Genomic DNA, 17807 nt, shown 5'->3' on the forward strand with positions numbered 1-17807 from the left:
AAAGAAGATATAGAAATGCGAGGGGTTTAAGGTATGAAATAAAGATTAGACTAGATACAAGTAGAGTCTCTTCTCAATCTGAGATCTCATGAATTAAGGAAAGGTTCCTCTCTGGTGATGATAGTACCATATAACTTAAGAGGACACCTATCCAATCTCTTGCTCATTACTTCAATGATACTTGTAGCAAATGGCCATCCAGCATATGCTTGAAATTTTCCAGGAATTATGAGCTCACAACCTCCCAAGACAGCTCTGTTACATTTTCAGACTGCTGTTAGGAAGTCTTTTTTGTTTTGTTTTGTTTTTACTAAGTAGAACTGAAGTCTAGATTGCTCTGTATAAGTGTACCACAATTATGTACAATTATGATCCTTTGTCCTCATGAAAAACCTTAAAAAATTGCAAGAAGTGATTATAACCAGCCAAAATTCTTCTTATGACACATTTCATGTACCTGGGTCATATCTACACTCTACAAGGGGTCAGTTTTGCAAGTCCATGGCCATCTGATTCCATGACTCACCTGGAAGCCCAGGGAGGCCTTGCTTCCCTGGTAATCCATCTATTCCTTGATCTCCAGGAAGCCCACGAGGTCCGGGAGATCCCGGCAGTCCATTTCCTGGAGGACCAGCTGGACCACTGTGGCCTTTTTCACCAGGAAGTCCTGGTAACCCCTTCTCACCTGGGAAGCCCTGTCCACCATCACCCTAGAGAACACATAAGAAAGAATGCAATCCCAACTTAAAGATTTATCCTGAGTTGTTTGACCATAGGAAAGAGGTAGCCAGTGTGACTGATGTTTGGTTTTTTGTTAAAATTCTCCGTCACTCTAGTTTATCAATCAGTTCCTCTGATTTAGTTCATTTAGTTCATGGAAATGAAGTTTGTCAATTCTTGATGATCTGATAATACAAAATATTCTAGACCAGTGGTGGGGAGGGGGCAGGAAACTGGAGCAAGGTAACAGTCCCTGGCAGGGGTTGGGTCACAGAAAGCAGCTGGATTACCTGCAAGGGAAAGCTACTGAGAAGCTAAAGCATTTTCAGTGATATGGTCAATGGGTACTAGCATTTCTCAAATGAGGCAATGACCCATTTTGAGAAAAAGATTCCTATTTTACAGAAAAGAAAAGCACAGAGCACAGAGTTTCAGTGGCAGAGGTGGGAGGAGATGTTCTACCCTGTCTCATGGTTAGTGGCCATCAGGACCCCCACTAAGTCAGATGTGAGGATTTATAGAGCTTATCACCCAGGAACTATCAACTTACTGGGAGGCCTGGCAGACCTGGTAAACCTGGTACTCCATCCTTCCCTGGGATTCCTGTTTTACCAGGGAGCCCCTGGGGGCCAGGATCACCCCGCTCCCCTGGCATCCTTGATCTTGAACTGCGAGTTGGCTCCCCTTTCTCTCCTTTGTGGCCTGCAGGACCCCGAGGTCCAAATAAACCCTGCAAAACAGACAAAAGGGAACAATCAGGAGATGTATACATTATAGGACTCTGGTACCTAGCATAGGTCTGACCTAAAGCAGAACCTTGGGTACATTTTGGCACTGTTCAGGGCACTTGATAATTTCCTCATCTAGGATTACAACTGCCCATTTTTTTTCTTATCCTTTCTAAATCTTTGAAATTTTTGAGGATGGTAACCCTGTCTTAATTCAATTTCATCTTCAGGGCCCAGCGCAGTGTTAGGCAAATACAAATAATTTTGTGGAAGGAAGAGAGGGATCAAGGAAGTGGGGGAAGGGAGGGAACATAGGTAGGTCAAAGCAGAAAGGGACTTTGGAGATCAGCTAGTCTGACTTTTTCATATTACAGATCAAAACCCTGAAGCTTTGTTTTATTCCAATCTGTCTTTCCTGTGTTTTAGGAACGTGACTGGGGAGGAGTACAGGGCACTGGAAAGCTCCTATTGCTCCCTCAGGGCCAAAGTTTGGTGAGACTTACTGGAGTCCCTGATGGGCCCTGTGTACCCCCAGAGCCTGGATCTCCTCTGGTTCCTTTAAGGCCTGGAAGGCCAATGAGACCTTGTGACCCAGGCAGGCCTGGCTCCCCAGGTGGTCCAATGTTAGGGACACCGCCATCACAAGCACAAAACCCCGAGTCGCCTGGAGGAGAAAAAGACAACATTAAACAAAATAGACCATCTTTCTAAGAAAAAGGATGATACAACAGTGGTAATTTGTGACTTGAACAACTCCCTGGAGGGAATCAGAATGTCCACAGAGAACAAACTCACATGAACTAGGTTTATGAAGCAGATCTACTCTCTATCAAAGTACATTTGTACCAGTGATTTGATTTCATTAGTCTCAGGGGAGACAACCCAGCGATCAGTGAGTCTAATTAATGTACAGCCAGAGTTAAGAACCACTGCCCTATGCTAACCACTTGGATCTGGAATCTAAGCCACTCAAAAATTCTCTTCATCATAATGTCTTTTCCCTTGTGTTCTGTACACAGAGACAAATGTCCAATAAATGTATGACAGGGATTTTGGCAAAGCACCTTTGAAGTGGTATCAAAGAATCACTAACACTATAGCCCAGCCACCTGTACCTTCCATGCTTATGGTGTGGAAAATGAGAACTTAGGCCAATGTAGGTGACTCTGAGGTCCCCTAACATCCTGAAGGGCCTCTTTTTACTTTCAGAAAATTGATAATCCCTGAAACTCGGAAAGAACAGTCTGTAGCATTTCTCAAGTGTGATCCATGGATCACAGTCAGTTATGTTGCCTGTTCATAAGGCAGCTTGCTGGGCCTCACCCCTATTCTAATAAAGCAGACTCTCAGGAGGCCAGAACCAAGAATCTAATTTTGAGTAATCTCCCTTAGGTGATTCTCATGTACAGTGAAGCTTGAGAATCACCATCACTATTCCAGACTTAGGGAAAACCTTCTAGTCCCATGGGAATATAGAATGGGGAGCATTAGAGTTATATCTTTTCAGGAGCGAGAATGGTATCTGGAAGTACACTAGCTCTGTAGTGAGTCACACAAAGGCAAAGGTTAACATCCTAAGTCAAAACTTGCAATTCCATCTCCTTTTTCTCCAAATAGTCCTCCTTGCAGCTGAACAACAGAGATGGAACTTTTAAAAACTTCTCAACTAGCTCCTATACTTACGTAGTGACATTTTATGATTCAGTAATGAGAAAGGGGAAGAGTAAGTTAGGACGTCTCTGCTTGAGGCTGAGAAGAGCTGTTAACTCTGTGAGAGAAGGGGAAAGATCTCAGATAACTTGAACTCCCTAGGCCATCCCCAAACCTCTCTGGAGCCCAGAGTTTCACCTCTTCCTCCACTTAGGCCTGGGCTGCAACTAAAATGAATTGATTTATTTGAGCTTTAAGCATCTGCATCTCAAGAGTATGAAACAGAGGAATGACCCAAAGGCAGCAAGAAGATGGACAGAGCAGTGTGGCCAAAGGCTGGCATAATCAGTTAGCCCTTCAACATCGGGGGGTGGGAAGGGAGATGCAGTTATTTTTCTGGAGCCAGTTGGTTGTTTCAGAGTGCCAACTCTTGACCTTTTCAGAGTCCTATCCTTCAGACTGAAGTTAATGATAAGTGGCATCCATCCTTGGCCTTGCAAGCTGAAAAGTGTTGCCGCATGTACTGGTTAATAACTGGGGTTAACGGCAACAGCTTCTGCAGGTGGACACAATAGGATGAGCAGCCTGCAAGCCACTTTGTTCTATGTGACCTCAACTTCCAACCTCAGTCTCAGAGCCCTAAACATAGCCCTTCCAACAATCTTAAAATCAAATCCCCGATCAAGATCCCAAATTGCTTTTGTTCACATTCCCAAGGCCGTTAGTTTGCTCATTCCCCGGAAAGCTTTCTGCAAGGAGTGTGGGGAACAAAGAAACCCAAGGGGACAAAATTACCTTTTATTCCTTTGAGGCCTGGGTTTCCTTTTGGACCTCGTTCTCCTCGGAGACCAGGGAACCCTGGCTCTGTATTCTGTAGTGTTCCAGTCTCAAATGTTCGACCTTCAGGACAAAGGAAGCATAAAGGATCTCACACGAGCCTAGACTCACATGACTCAGCACAGCAGCTCAGTCACTAAGGACTAAGCATCCTTGAGGCTAAACAACTGAAGCAGACACAGGGACCCAAAGTCTGTAGCAAGTCTTATCCCTTATTGACTCTATTCATTCTACTACTGCTTACAGAAGGTCTACTATGTTCCAGGCACTGGACTAGACAGTGAGGGTACAGGAATGACCCAGATAGCTTCAGTAAGCCAACAGGCCCAAAGTCTACCCCAGAAAGTTTGAGGGAATGGGTGCAAGCTGCAGAAGTCATGGGGTTTAGATTACAAACAAGCACACTGGGCATATTTCTAGCCTTTCTCTTAGAATCTAGAATTCCATACTCAGGTAGGAGACTTAGGGAAAATAAGCCTTGTAGAGGCTTTTAGCAACCATCTTGAGGATCCAGGCTTGGCTTTCCATTTCTCAGGCTCTCAGCCCACCCCACTGGAGCTTGAAGGAGCCAATGTTGCTTCATCATGAGCTGCAAGACCAGAGGCCAAGGGGCTGAGAACAGTGGAGGGTGGAATGAAATGAGTACAGAAATTGGAAGGAATTAGATAGTGTTTGGTTATTGAGGTGGCCTTAGCTTGCTTTTTTCTTGATGAGCACTCTGAGTGCTGTGGTCATTAACCTGTAGAAGAAGGCTCTGACTCAGAGAGAACAAGGCCTTTGTCACTGCCCCTCTGCCAGTCATTGTGTATCCTGGCTATTTATCCTGTGAAATGCTCTCTCCCTCAAAAATCATGAGTGTTCTGCCATCTGGGTCACACCTGAGTCTCAACACCAAAGAGAAAAATGAATGACTTACCAGGTGGGCCTGCTAGGCCTGGTAAGCCTGGCAAACCGCCTCTGCCAGGGGGGCCAGCTGCACCAACTGTGGTGCGGCCTGGGTTTCCTTTGTCCCCCTTGAGACCTGGAACTCCTTGGTGCCCTAGGGCACCTGGGACACCTGGAAGAATAAGCCCAGACAATAATGCTACTCATGTCACCCTACTCTTCAGGGGCATTGCAATCAGTGGCATACATTGGAAACTAACTCCAAGGGAAGAATTTGGAAAAGCATTTGCCCTTCTCTTGCATCAGAGTTAGAGGGGTCATTAGGAATCATCTAGCCTAATTCCTCAGTAAGTTGAGACCCAAAGTCATGAGGAAACATGGTCAAGGGCACAAAGCTTTTTAGTGGCAAACCTGAGAGGGAAACCTGGTCTCCAGCCTTGTACTTTGTGATTTTTCAACCTTGGTAGTGGGATCAGCTGTACCTCCTCCAGTGGCTGCTTTAAAAGCACAGGTATCCTTACAGATGCCCATCTCCAAGGAACTTAGAAACTGATGCCTTTAAAAGCAATGTCTGAAGCTTTATATTTGGGTCACCATGGCCTCTCAGAATCTGGCATGTCCTTTCTCTATTTACTACTATAGAATGATATACAGGTATGCCCCTCCAATTGTTGTTTCAAGGGTGTCATCCATAGGATCCTGGGCCATTTAGTGCCTGAGTTAAGCACAGAGTGAGGATCTGGGTACAAACTCTCCTCTGGGCTTTTGTTGGCCCCTTCTGGCAAGCATCAGCTGGGATGGCACATCCACAGAAGAGTGACAGGGTTCTAGCAGGCCAACACTGGCCCCCTCTGGTTACCACAAACCTCAGTAGAGTTGCCTGTTTAGCAATGCTACATTATTCAGGCCAAAAGAAAACTGTTCACCCAGGTCCTATCTTCATATACATTAGCTTTGGGACAGTGGTAGGGAGGTTAGTGACTACCATTTACCTTTCCTTTGACTTTGGCTAGGTACATGCCCAGACCAGAATGGATGGAGGACAGATCTGTGCAGGGGATGGGTTAGTTTGCTTTACCTGGTAAAGCTGGCAAGCCAGGGAAGCCGGAAGGTCCAGGCAGGCCCTGGACGCCTTCATCTCCTTTAAGTCCTGGGAGGCCTGGCACACCAGGGTCTCCAGGGTAACCTGGCATTGTGATGAAAGAAAAAAGCCATAAGCAAACCCAGAGAAGGCCCACTAATGTCACAAAATGTCTAAGAGGAGTTGCAAGGAGATGTCCTCATGGTGGACGTGCCTTTCTTGTACTTCATAGGTCTCTCAGATGCTAATGGCCTCAGTGATAATGGGCCCACTTGAGCTAAGGCTCCATTAATGTCCAGAACCAGTCTGGCCAGGGTTTACCTTCCATGGTAAGATCTGGTAAGTACTAGGAACGTTTTTCTACTACTACCAACCTGCTGTCATGCATCAAATGTCTACTATTTGTGTTACGGTGTTGAAGTCTACCACTCATATTATGCACATAGGTTCCCTGGAAGTGGAACATAAGAAGCCGCTGTCGATCATTAACACCTTGGCTTCAATGAATTTACTGGCTAGGGCATGGGCCAGAGAAGATGAGAGAGGAGAAATAATTTAGGACACTCAGGTAGAAGAGGTACAATAGTAGAAGCCTTTGCTCAAGCAAAGAGTAGTTAGAGACACTGGGCATATGGATGTTTGGAGAAGGCAATGGAAAGAATTGGATACTTCTCCACCTCCTATGAAATTGTCAAACCCAAGCATGAATGGGATCATGTAGATGAGACACCAAGTGTCTCATGGTACAAGGCTGCAGTCAGCCTGGCTGGGGAGGATACCAATCCTTCCCTAAGCATCTTTAAGAGAACAATTTTCAGCAAGTTCAGGCCCAGTCTGACCCAAATCCTAGTCTTAGTGGACCCAACACAAACATGAAGCATAGGGCTTGACTTCTTTGCCCAAAGACATTGGAGTTCAATTTTCTAAGTACAGGACTCATGAGGGACCCTTGAGGGTGTTGGGTTTAGCAGCAATCCAGTGGCTGACAAAGTACCCTTTTCACAATCGCAGGGAATATAGAATTTAAGTCCTGGTCCTTTCTTTTTCACTCAAATCAATGAAAAGTTGCACCTGAGATCACAGCACCATCCGTATCGATGTAAACATCTGGGCCTGGCAAGCCAATGCCACCCTTTTCGCCCTGTAAAGATTCAATGCATTAAATGCAAATATTTCTGTGACCTCATCACTCAAGATCTATGTGCCTTCAAAACCACTCTTCAGGAAAATGAAAGGTTTCTCCTCCTGCAACCCCTGATTCCCAGGGCCAACTAGTCCATAGGTTAATTTCAGAGCTCAATAAATTTCAGATGAAGGCAACATAAGGCAGGCCAGAGGCCTTACACTCAATTGCAAACCTGTCAAAAACAAGGGATCTCAATTTTATTTTGCAACCTGACTCAAGGATAATCTGCTTCTGGACCCGAGGAACATGTCACAAGAACAGACAACATTGCTGCACCAAAGAGGTGCAAAGGAAGGAGCAGTTGCAAAATTTTCTCCACACTTAGCAGGCCTAAGACTCTGCTACCATCACTGGCCTTGTTAGTGGATGATGTCAGGCAGAGGAAGTCAAAGGACTTTCCAAAAGGGTGACTCAGTCCCCAAAAGGGGGACTCAGGTATCAGAATCAGATACAATGGCATATCCAGGTAGGGTGGTGGGAGCTGCCTGTCCTAGGTACAGGCAATGAGGGGGTGCATCGTCTGTAGAGAATTTAAAAACAATCCCCCCCAAAAAATTTGGCAATTCTAAACCATGTCAGTAGTAGAATATTCCTTGTAGAGATGGATTTGCTTTCACAGCCTCCCCCTTTTAGTCTGCCATTGATCAAGTGGAATCTAAGGAATGCTCAATGGCTTTGTGTGTTAAAAGTAGTTCATGCACTGAAGTGCATATGAAAAGAGTAACCTTTAAAATGTTAAAAAATACTTCATCTCATCTGTAGGCATTTGTTAAGGTCCAAGAGTTTGTGTCCTCCTTCCCCCTGCCCCGCCCTCAATTCATTTTGAAAACCTAATGCCCAAGGTGATGGTATTAGGATGTGGCATCTTTGGGAAGTGATCAGGTCATAAGGGTGGAGCTAATGCCCTTAAGAGGACTAATGCCCTTATAAGAAAAGGCCAAGAGAGCTAGCTTGCCCCTTCCACCATGTGAGGACACAGTGAGAAGTCAGTGACATGGAAGAGGACCCTCACCCAACCATTCTGGCACCATGATCTCGGGCTTCTCAAAACTGTGAGAAATAATTTTCTGTTGTTTATAAGTCACCCAGTCTGTGATATTTTCTTATAGCAGCCAAATGGACTAAACAGCATTTATGGTAATTTTTCACTCTTCCACCTCCCCAATCCAGGATTTTCACTTCCCAACAACATTACCTTAATTCCTGGAAATCCATTAAATCCAGGGAAACCTGAGGACCCTTTCTTGCCCTGCGACAGAAACATAGTTACAACTAAGTCAAATGTCTAAGAGCATACGGGGACTGGTCTTTGGACGAGGCCAGGGCAAATGGCACAGGGACGTTGGCTGGCATGCCAGAGTATTCCAGGAGTCTACCTGACTCTGGAGGGTGTAAAAGGTTCCAGAAGGCAATATGGACAAGGTAGCCACCTTGCATCTTAGGAGGTACAAGGGCCACCGGCTAGAGATGAATACAAGCAGGCTGGCCTTGCTAGACCCTGATAACGTAATAAGTAAGTATGACCATGGTATGGCACTGGATTGGTAGCACTGGAGACTCTGCTTCTTGGGTCAAAAGAAGATAGTGGCTGAGATTATACCAAAGAGAGGTAGATACTTTGTATTATAAGCAGTGATTCCCTTTGGACTGATGGCCACATTAAGTAAAGCAAGAGGGCCTTTTAATTATGACTTTACATGTGGGCTTTTAATGATATTAACCAAAATACCTGACTCCCTGGGGGGCCTCGGAGTCCTTCTAAACCCATGGGACCCTGTAAAGAGAATGGAGGCACCTTAGAAAGATTAATAGCCCACACTAGAAAAAGCCAATAGACTTATATAACAAAGCTATCCAACTGAGTTCAGGATTTTGCCTATCCTAAAATCAGGTAAGAGAATGTTCCTAGACATGGCTTAATGACTTTTCTTCTAAGCACTAATCCATCAGGGTGAATAACCACACAGAGCATTTTTAAAGAGCTAAACAAATGGAAACATTTTAAGTACTAGGTGGAATTTGGTAGAAGGGATGGGTGGTATTATACTTAGTGTGCATTAGTTCCAAGTCATGAGACTTTTTAAATAGATTGTGGGAGGGCCTCTTGTCTCTCACCCCAAATGCATTCTTGGTTGGTGATTATGTCTTTTCAAGACAAGAGAGTAAAGTAGAGGAAGAAATGGTGGGGTAATGGGTGAACACTGCTGAATATTCAAAATACTCTTAACAAGATTTATGATCACACTAAAATCATAATTTTCTAAAATATGACTTCTTTAAGGCTAAAGGTTGGCCAATTGCTTACAGCCCAACATCTAAGTGACTGAAACACTTAAAATCACCGAGGCTAACAATTATTTCTTCACTTGAATTGAGCTTATTATCAGAAATTGTTGATTGCAAACATCACTATGTTCTAGAACATCCCAGGCTTGTTTCTGTCCTATAAAGATTGTACTTGGCCCTCTTTATTCCATTCCTGCAACACCCACACTCTTGCCCACATTCCCTCAAGATAAAATATAATTAAAACAAGACAACACTCACACCATTTTTAGCCCAGAAGATAATTATGTACGACAACAAAGAGAGTAAGTAGGCTGAGGAGCCATTCCTTATTCAAAGGAGCCACTAAGTCAAGGAAATGGGGCAAAGTGAAAAGGAGGAGATCATAGAGACCTGTCAGAGGGCTGAGGAAGAGAAATAAAAGAAGCTTTGGTGGCCATCAGGTTACATAACATAAAGATGCAAACAGGACAAAAAAATATGGACTGGGTGACTTGACAGACTTAGGCAAGCAACATTCCAGGTTCATACCCTAGGTCCTGGCAAACCAGGGATTCCCTTTTCACCCTTTTCTCCAGCAGTTCCAAATCCCTAAAGGAAAAAAAAAAACCACAAGTTATAACATCCATTTCTTCATAGGTCTCCTGGCTCCATCCAAAGCAGGGAAGTAACTTTAAATCAGTGCCACTGACCTACTGGGGAGGTTTACCATGATGAGTCTCTTGTCACTGTCTGAGAAACACATGGGTCCTGAATATAATTTGGACCACTGATTCAAGGTTCCCTCTTGGTTTTAGAAGTAATGTCATGTTCCCCTAAACACTAGTACATGTATTCATAGCAACATGGACTGACAGCATAAAAATGATTAAATATCTAACCTCATTGGTTTTACAGATGGTAACACTAACATTCAGAAGGGTTAAGCATGTCATATGGGTTACAGAATCAATGAGATGGCCAGGTCTTCAAATTTCCATTCCAGGGCCCTTTCCTTGAGAATAGACTGTCTTCCATCACCTAGGAACTCATTTCTTTGACCCACAGATGGAGAATTTTGTTAATTGTTGGGGGTCGATACTAGAGGGAAGAGCTTTTGCCCTCTGGAGACATGATGACTGTGTCATTCTCTTCAGTGGGAAGGATTATTTCTTTCTAGGTGTGGTCTAGAACCCTGCAGACCCTAGCAGTACTCTGAAGGGCACTATGAGATGGTCTTCAATCCCTCTTGCCCTGCTCAAAGACTGAAGACTTTCAGTCATAGACCTGACTTGGGGACAAGCAGAAATCCAAAGAGCAGACTGAGTGAGAAAAGCTTACTTCCCTCTGGGTCCAAGGCAAGCATATTCTGGGCCCTTGAGATACAGAAAAGTTCATTATTAAAGTGGATAGAGTCTTTCATGGCAAACCTCATCAAGGCCATTTTGTTGTTACTGTTTAAAATTGGACTTTCTGGAGCATAGATTTTGGCAAACAACATTCATGCCTATTGTAAGAGTAAAGGAAGCAGTGATTCTTTCTCAAATGTAAGCTTGTAAAAGATGGTAAATGTTGTGGCATGTCTCCTGTTGTCCTCTTGATGTGACCTGGCTCAGCTGGTTATGCAGGCTCTGCTTTAATCCCACTTAGAGTTTTTCCTTCTTCTTACATACTCAGAGCACTCCCATGGGTACTGAAAGCTGGCTGAACAAACCTTAGCTTTGTAGGCCCAAGTTGTGTTTGTTTTGTTTTGTTTTTTAATGTGTTTTTTTTTTGTGTGTGTGTGTGTGTCTTTTTTATTGCGGGGTCGAGTGTGCATCTGTGAAGGGTCTAGTTCAAAGCAAGCTTTGGTTCCTTCTCGCCTTTCTTTTTTCTATGTCAATAGTTGTGTGTCAACTGGGTCAGACCTCATGCTGAATAGGATTTCTATTTGAAAGGCCTATGCGTCAAATGAACTCAAACTTGAAATCTGTTCTGCATCTCAAATGGGAAACCAAGGCATGCTGCCACCTGGTGGAATCTGTCTATGGGTCTCTGAAGCCAAACATCATGCAGCTTTCTCTGGTCTGGCCATGGAAGCTATAGCAGCCCACACTGCCCCAGACTCTTACAGCACTTAAATGTATGAAAGTTTGTAAGCAGGAGGTCTATGTCACACTCACTTCCATCTCCTCCAAGACATGTTACTCTGCAGACTGAACACATACAAGGTGGTTGCATACATACTTGTTGAATTAAAAAGAATGACCCGGAGACCAAAACTGTTGCAAAAAGTGAAGCATGTCCGAGAACTGTCCAGGAACTGTCTCACACTCTCCACCTATCTTGCCTGTAGTTGGAAAGACAACAGGACTTTGTCCTCCTTCTTCAGAAAGCAGAAAGTGTATCAGGACTCTTGCTCTCTCAGAGAGCTTGTGCTACCATGTGAACAAAAATAAATACCCAAAAAGTTTAAAAAGGACAAAATCAAAGAAACTTATTTGTGTGTGTGTGTGGGGGGGTGGTGGTGGTGGTGGTTAAAGCCAATAAACCATACATGACTTGGCAAGATATTGGGATGTAGGCTTAGCTTGTCTCCCAGTACAGGAGGTACTATACAGGGCCCTGCTGAACAAGCTGTTCTAGAAAGATGTCCTGGGCCCTAACCCTGTCACAGTCAGTCCTCGTCATAAGCTGTCCTGCATCCACTGCTCCCATACCTCTTCTTACCAATGTCCAGGAAAACCTCACTAGAGCACTGGCTTAGCTGTTCATTTTTGGTTCAAGGTTGTTAGTGGCTCTGCAAAAACTCAACGTCAGTCACGTGGCCTGCAGTAAGTGGGGGGTGCCATAGTCACTGAGGCAGGGGAGAGGAGGGCGGTGCAAGAAAAAGACAAGCTTCAAACACTAGGCCAGAAGCAGGGGGTGTCAGCCCCCAGGCCCAGTGAAGGCCACTTTGGCCACGGGCCCTCAGAGGCAGGCTCATCAGAGAGGCAGGCCACCGTATAGTCATCCTCCTCTCGAGCTTCTCCCCTCAAGACCAAGCAGGCTCCCCCTTGGTCCCAGCCAAAGCGGTGGACATGGCTAGACCCACCTCCACAACCAGGGCAGCTTCTCTAACTGGGAAAGGCAGGGGGGAGGCTGAAGCACATAGTTGAGGGGGAATGAGGTCATGGGGGAGGGGCGGGGAGTGATCTGTGGTAACATTTTGGAAGCCAAACTACAGAAATCCATTCTGCTCAGCACTGCAAGGGTCACTTGAGATTGGAAACATGAGGGGTCGGAAATGTCAAATGTCTTTCTAAACCCTGCGCAGGTCTCAGGGCTGCTATGGCTCTCAGGGCACCAGGGCCCAGGGCCCAGCTTAAGTCTGTCAAGCTGGGGCCCCTCCTCCAAAGGACCTACCTGAAGGGCCTGGAAAGCCTGGTGCTCAGTTGAAGGAGCACCCCACGTGTCCAGTAGTTGCCTCAGATCTACTCAATAGGTTCCTCAGGATTTGACAGTTTCCTCTTTTCTTTCCCCCCACCCCCCCCCCCCGCTTATCTCTTCCATTCTGCCTTACCCTGTGTTTGCTGGTTCCCTGGACACAGGGCACACAGGTATAAGATTCTCTCTGATGCTCTCCATGAGAGTACCTGTGCCCACAACTGCTGGGGACAACATGGCAAAATGTGTGAAGCTGGGACTGAGCCAGAAAATCAGAGATGTTTGATCCTGCCAGAGGGGACAAGACAAAGAAGGTGACACATACATTTGTCAGGTTGGCCATTTGTCAGCAGCTCTTGCAAAGATTTGGGTTTGGATGGAAAGGAAACAAATGCTTAAAGAAAACATTTTTGAATTCCCTAGAGATTTGCATCCTCAGTGCTGCCATGTTTCTCAGTGACTGTAGATAATTGAAAGCTGATGTGCAGGTTTTGGATTTGAGAAGTGTGTTTCCTCTGGAAAGCCTAGAGCATCTCAAACACGTTACCATCTTTCTTCTTACAACCATTCTGTCAGAAGGCACATAAGGTGCCTGCGAATGTTCCCATTAGGCAGACAGACATATTAGAAGAAAGAATGATTTGCCCAGGGTCTTACATCAAATCCATGTCAAAGTGGGCTGAGATCTCTGGGTTCTTGACTTCCACTCTCTGAAAATATTCTGTGCCACATGAAGGGAGGTATTTTCCAGCTTGGATGTCTTTACAGTCAACTGAGGTTTCTATTTTGCAGTCTACACAGTGAAACCCCAGAAATGCTGAGCTTGAAATGGTATTGCAGTTTATCACTGTGCATTCTTGTCAGTCAGTCTCCCTTTCTTTTACGGAACAAAAGGGAATGGGGTGAAACCGTAGTAGAGGAAGTCCTCTGAGGCACAACAGGAATGGGAGGAAATCGGAGGGAGGGAGCATGAGCCAGAGAACCCAATAACACCAGATATCATAAAATCCACCACCACGAGAAGAACGAACTAGACTGTAGGGAGCAGTATGATAAAGGCAGTATGAATTGGCTAGCTTTTGAGAAACTTGGATTCCAGTCTCAACTCTGCTAATGACTTGATGTGTGACTCTGGACATGCCTCTTCATCCATTCAAGCCATGGTTTCCTTTTCATTACAGGGAGATAAGCCCATCCCACCTTACTTACCTCTTGGGGATGGTGTGAGGTGATTAGAGTCTATGTACAATGCTCATAAAGGAAAGTACAAACCTTGTTTCCCAACCCACTTGCAAAGTATTTTGTATTTGTGCTATCCAATAGAAATATGTGAGCTACTGGGGCACCTGGGTGGTTCAGTCAGTTAAGCGTCCGACTTTGGCTCAGGTCATGATCTCATGGTTCATGAGTTCGAGCCCTGCATCGAGTTCTGTGCTGACAGCTTGGAGCCCATAACCTGCTTTGGATTCTGTGTCTCCCTCACTCTGTGCCCCTCCTCATTCACGGTCTGTCTCTCTCTTTCTCTCAAAAATGAATAAACATTAAAAAAAATTTATGTTGATTTCTTTTTGAGAGACAGAGCACAAGGGGTGGAGGGACAGAGAGAGGAGACACAGAATCCGAAGCAGGCTCCAGGCTCTGAGCTGTCAGCACAGAGCCCGACACAGGGCTCCAACTCACAAACCGTGAGATCATGACCTGAGCTGAAGTTGGACACTTAACCAACTGAGCCACGCAGGCACCCCCAAAATTTTTTTTCAAAAAAAGAAATACGTGAGCTACTACATTATTTTAACTTTTCTAGTAGCTACATTATAAAAGCAAAAGAAATTGGTGACATTAATTTTAATAACATTTTATATAACAAAATATATCATAAATATTGTCATTTTGACATTGAAGTAAAAAATATTAATGAGATTTTTTTAAGTAGGCTCCATACCCAGTGTGGAGCCCAACATGGGGCTTGAAATTAAAACCGTGAGATCAAGACCTGAATTGATATCGAGAGTCAGATGCTTAACTGACTGAGCTACCCAGGCACCCCATTAATAAGATAGTTTAGATCATTTTTCTCATACCTAGTTTTTGAAATCCATGTGTACTTTACAATTGCAGTATATCTCATTTCAGACAAGCCATATTTCAAGGCTTGGTGGCTACATGTGGTTAGTGGTTATAATATTGGACAGCACAGCTTTATACTTTGTAAAGAAATGTCACATATATTGTGAGTTGGGCCTCAAAATAGTAGATATGACCATTGCCATGTTACAGATATACAGAGAGGCTTGGAGACTTGAAAAGGTTCCAGAGCTGGACCTGGATCTGAAGTCTACATGTCCTGTGTCTAACTTCGGGGTTCTCCTCCTTTCTGATTCATTGGACATTGAACTGATTAAGATCAAGGACATAGGACAGATGATTCTCTGTGCCCCTGTGCTTCTACAGGCCATCATAGAAGCATTTTAAAGAACCGTAGGGAAACTCTGGAGTCATCTATCCCCACTTCAAGCAGAGGCAGGCCTGATCATCTTGAATTCATCCATTTTCCTCCTGACCCCTACACCCAATCCATGAACATCTTGTCAACTCCTTCTTCAAAACACATCTCACAATTTAAGAGACATATCAACCACATGTGATGTGTGGGCCTCGTTGGATTCTGACTCTAACAGGGCAAGTATAAAAAATATGTATTTATGAGATAATCATAAATCTGAATTCTGACTTAACTGACATAAAGTAATTACTGATAATTGATTAGCATTGATGATGTTGTAACTATGTTTTTAAAAAGTTCCTCTCTCTTAGAAATGCTGAACTATTTATGTTGAAATGATATGTCTCTTACTTGCTTCAGATTGGCCGAGTTGCTAAATATTGAAGCTGAGTGACTAGTACAAGGGAGGATCATTATACCATTTTCTCCACTTGGTGTATGTTTAAAATGTCCCATAATAACAAGTCTACACTTTTTACATTTCGAATCCATGCACTTCTCTCCATTTTCATTGCTATCATCCTAGTGTAAACTACTACCATCTTTCCCCTGGATTGGTGCAGTAGCCTCTATTTGCTGCCTCAGCCTCCCCTCATCCTCCACACCCCACCCCCACCCCTGTCAGAGTGATCTTTAAAATGTAAGTCAGAGCCAGGGCGCCTGGGTGGCTCAGTCAGTTAAGCCTCTGACATTGGCTTGGGTCATGCTCTTGCAGTCTGTGAGTTCGAGCCCTGTGTTGGGTTCTGTTCTGATAGCTCAGGGCCTGTCCTGACAGCTCAGGGCCTGGAGCCTGCTTTGGATTCTGTGTCTCCTTTTCTCTCTGCCCCTCCCCCACTCATGCTCTGTCTCTCTCTGTCAAAAATAAATATACATTGAAAAAAAATTTTTAAATGTAAGTCAGAGCCTTCTGATGGCTTCCTATTTCATTTAACACAAAAGCCACATTCGACCTACAAAGGGTCTGGCTCTTGCCTATCTCCCTGGTTCTTGCCTATCTTCCTGGTTCTTGCCTTTGCTGACTCTGTTCCACACACTCACTTTTTTGCTGTTCCTCACAAGCAGTGAAGTTTTGCCAACCTCAGGGTCTTGGCACTTACCAAAAACACTCTTGCTGATCTTCATTGACTCACTTCTCCATAATGTTCACTTCCTCAGAAAGGCCCTTCATGACCACTCTGCCCAAAGTAGCCCACCCCTTTTCTCAATCCACATTCCATCACTTTACCCTTTTTTATTATCTTCTATGTATCACTTGCTACTATATGAACTTGTCCTTGATACATTTGTTTACTTGTTTAGTGTCTGTATCCTCCCTCGCTCCCCCATTAGAATGTACTCTCCTCAAGGACAAGGACTTTTACTTATTTGACTGTTATTTACTATTGTCTAGCAGAATGCTTGGAACATAGGGCCCCTCAAAAGGTATAAGTTGAGGGAAAGACTCTAAGGTATAAGGGCAGATAGTGGAGTGAAGATAGGGCTACTAAGAGTAACTACCATTTACTGAACAATTGATATGTGCCAAGCAGGTACTAAGTCCTTTTCATGCATTTATCTCACATAATCCTCATAACTACACCATTATCACCCCCCCCCCGTTTTTTGAGGGAAACTGGAACTCAGATAAGTTAAGAAAATTGTCCAAGTTCACAAAGGTAGAAATTAGTGAGACCAAAAGTCAAGCCTAGGTCTGTTTTAATTCTAGAGCTTGAGCTAATAACTGCTAAGATCTATGGCTTCATGAAGAACCATGCTAATGTCTCCATAGGTTTGAGAAACAAGAATATTTCCTTAAATGCCTTCTAACAATGAAGATGATAGAATTGTTTACAACAACCACAGGAAGAGGTCTTCTTGTTAGCCTTCTATTGCTATAGTTCTTGTCCAATCAGGTCCTTAAATGCATGTTGACCAAACAGGGAGACTTACCGGGAGACCTGGAGGGCCACTTATTCCTGGTAAACCTGGAAGCCCTGGTTCACCCTGAAAAATCAACCAAAGATTAGTGAGTAACAGCAGGAAACAGTGAACACAAAGGACATGGCTCCATTGAGCTGCATGGGATGAGCAGTGGGGAACAAATGGGGTATCAGGTGGTGTAAATTCCCCAGGATTCCCAACTAATAACTGTGGCAGGATATCAGCTTAGGGAGCCCTTGTGGTGTGGGAAGGACCAAGGCCCACGGCAGGGAATGGAAACTGTCTAAAACAGAATCTCAAATGTTGAGGCTAATTGGGAGACAGAAAAGACAGTCATCTGTTATCTTCCTAGTGGAAGAGCTGTTCAGTGTGATTTGCTGTTACAAATTATAGGTTGCAAAGAAATCAATGGTTTGGAGAAAAAAGTAACAACTACAGTTTGGATAGGGACCCATAACACTCTAATTTGTCTTTCCCTGATATGCTAATTTACTTATTTGTGCCATGAAAGGGCTCCCTAAGGTTTGGGAATGATCAGGGAGGCAGGTGATCTTTCATATGTTCCCAAAGTGTTCCCAAATTAATTATTGCTTTCTGTAAACCTGAAGAGGGCCTGGAGCTATTGCC

At 44.2% G+C, this 17807-nt stretch overlaps 1 protein-coding gene across 1 annotated transcript in view; it reads right to left on the reverse strand.

Moving 5' to 3' along the window:
• The window catches only part of COL4A6 (collagen type IV alpha 6 chain), a 295437-nt gene that overhangs the window by 30722 nt on the left and 246908 nt on the right, over positions 1–17807 (reverse strand). Inside the window, exons 13-23 of the mRNA XM_047082051.1 lie at positions 17190–17243; positions 9905–9964; positions 8817–8861; positions 8283–8336; positions 6973–7042; positions 5899–6006; positions 4852–4992; positions 3894–3998; positions 1952–2112; positions 1271–1450; positions 527–710 (exon numbers count right to left, since the gene is read on the reverse strand). Coding sequence (XP_046938007.1) covers positions 527–710; positions 1271–1450; positions 1952–2112; positions 3894–3998; positions 4852–4992; positions 5899–6006; positions 6973–7042; positions 8283–8336; positions 8817–8861; positions 9905–9964; positions 17190–17243 — 1162 coding nt within the window. The remainder of the gene's footprint in view (positions 1–526; positions 711–1270; positions 1451–1951; positions 2113–3893; positions 3999–4851; positions 4993–5898; positions 6007–6972; positions 7043–8282; positions 8337–8816; positions 8862–9904; positions 9965–17189; positions 17244–17807) is intronic.

The sequence above is a fragment of the Lynx rufus genome, unplaced genomic scaffold, assembly GCF_022079265.1.
Source record: "Lynx rufus isolate CCGP_SWC_20201006 ecotype Redwood Valley unplaced genomic scaffold, mLynRuf1.p SCAF_19, whole genome shotgun sequence".
In the NCBI taxonomy this organism is placed as follows: Eukaryota; Metazoa; Chordata; class Mammalia; order Carnivora; family Felidae; genus Lynx; species Lynx rufus.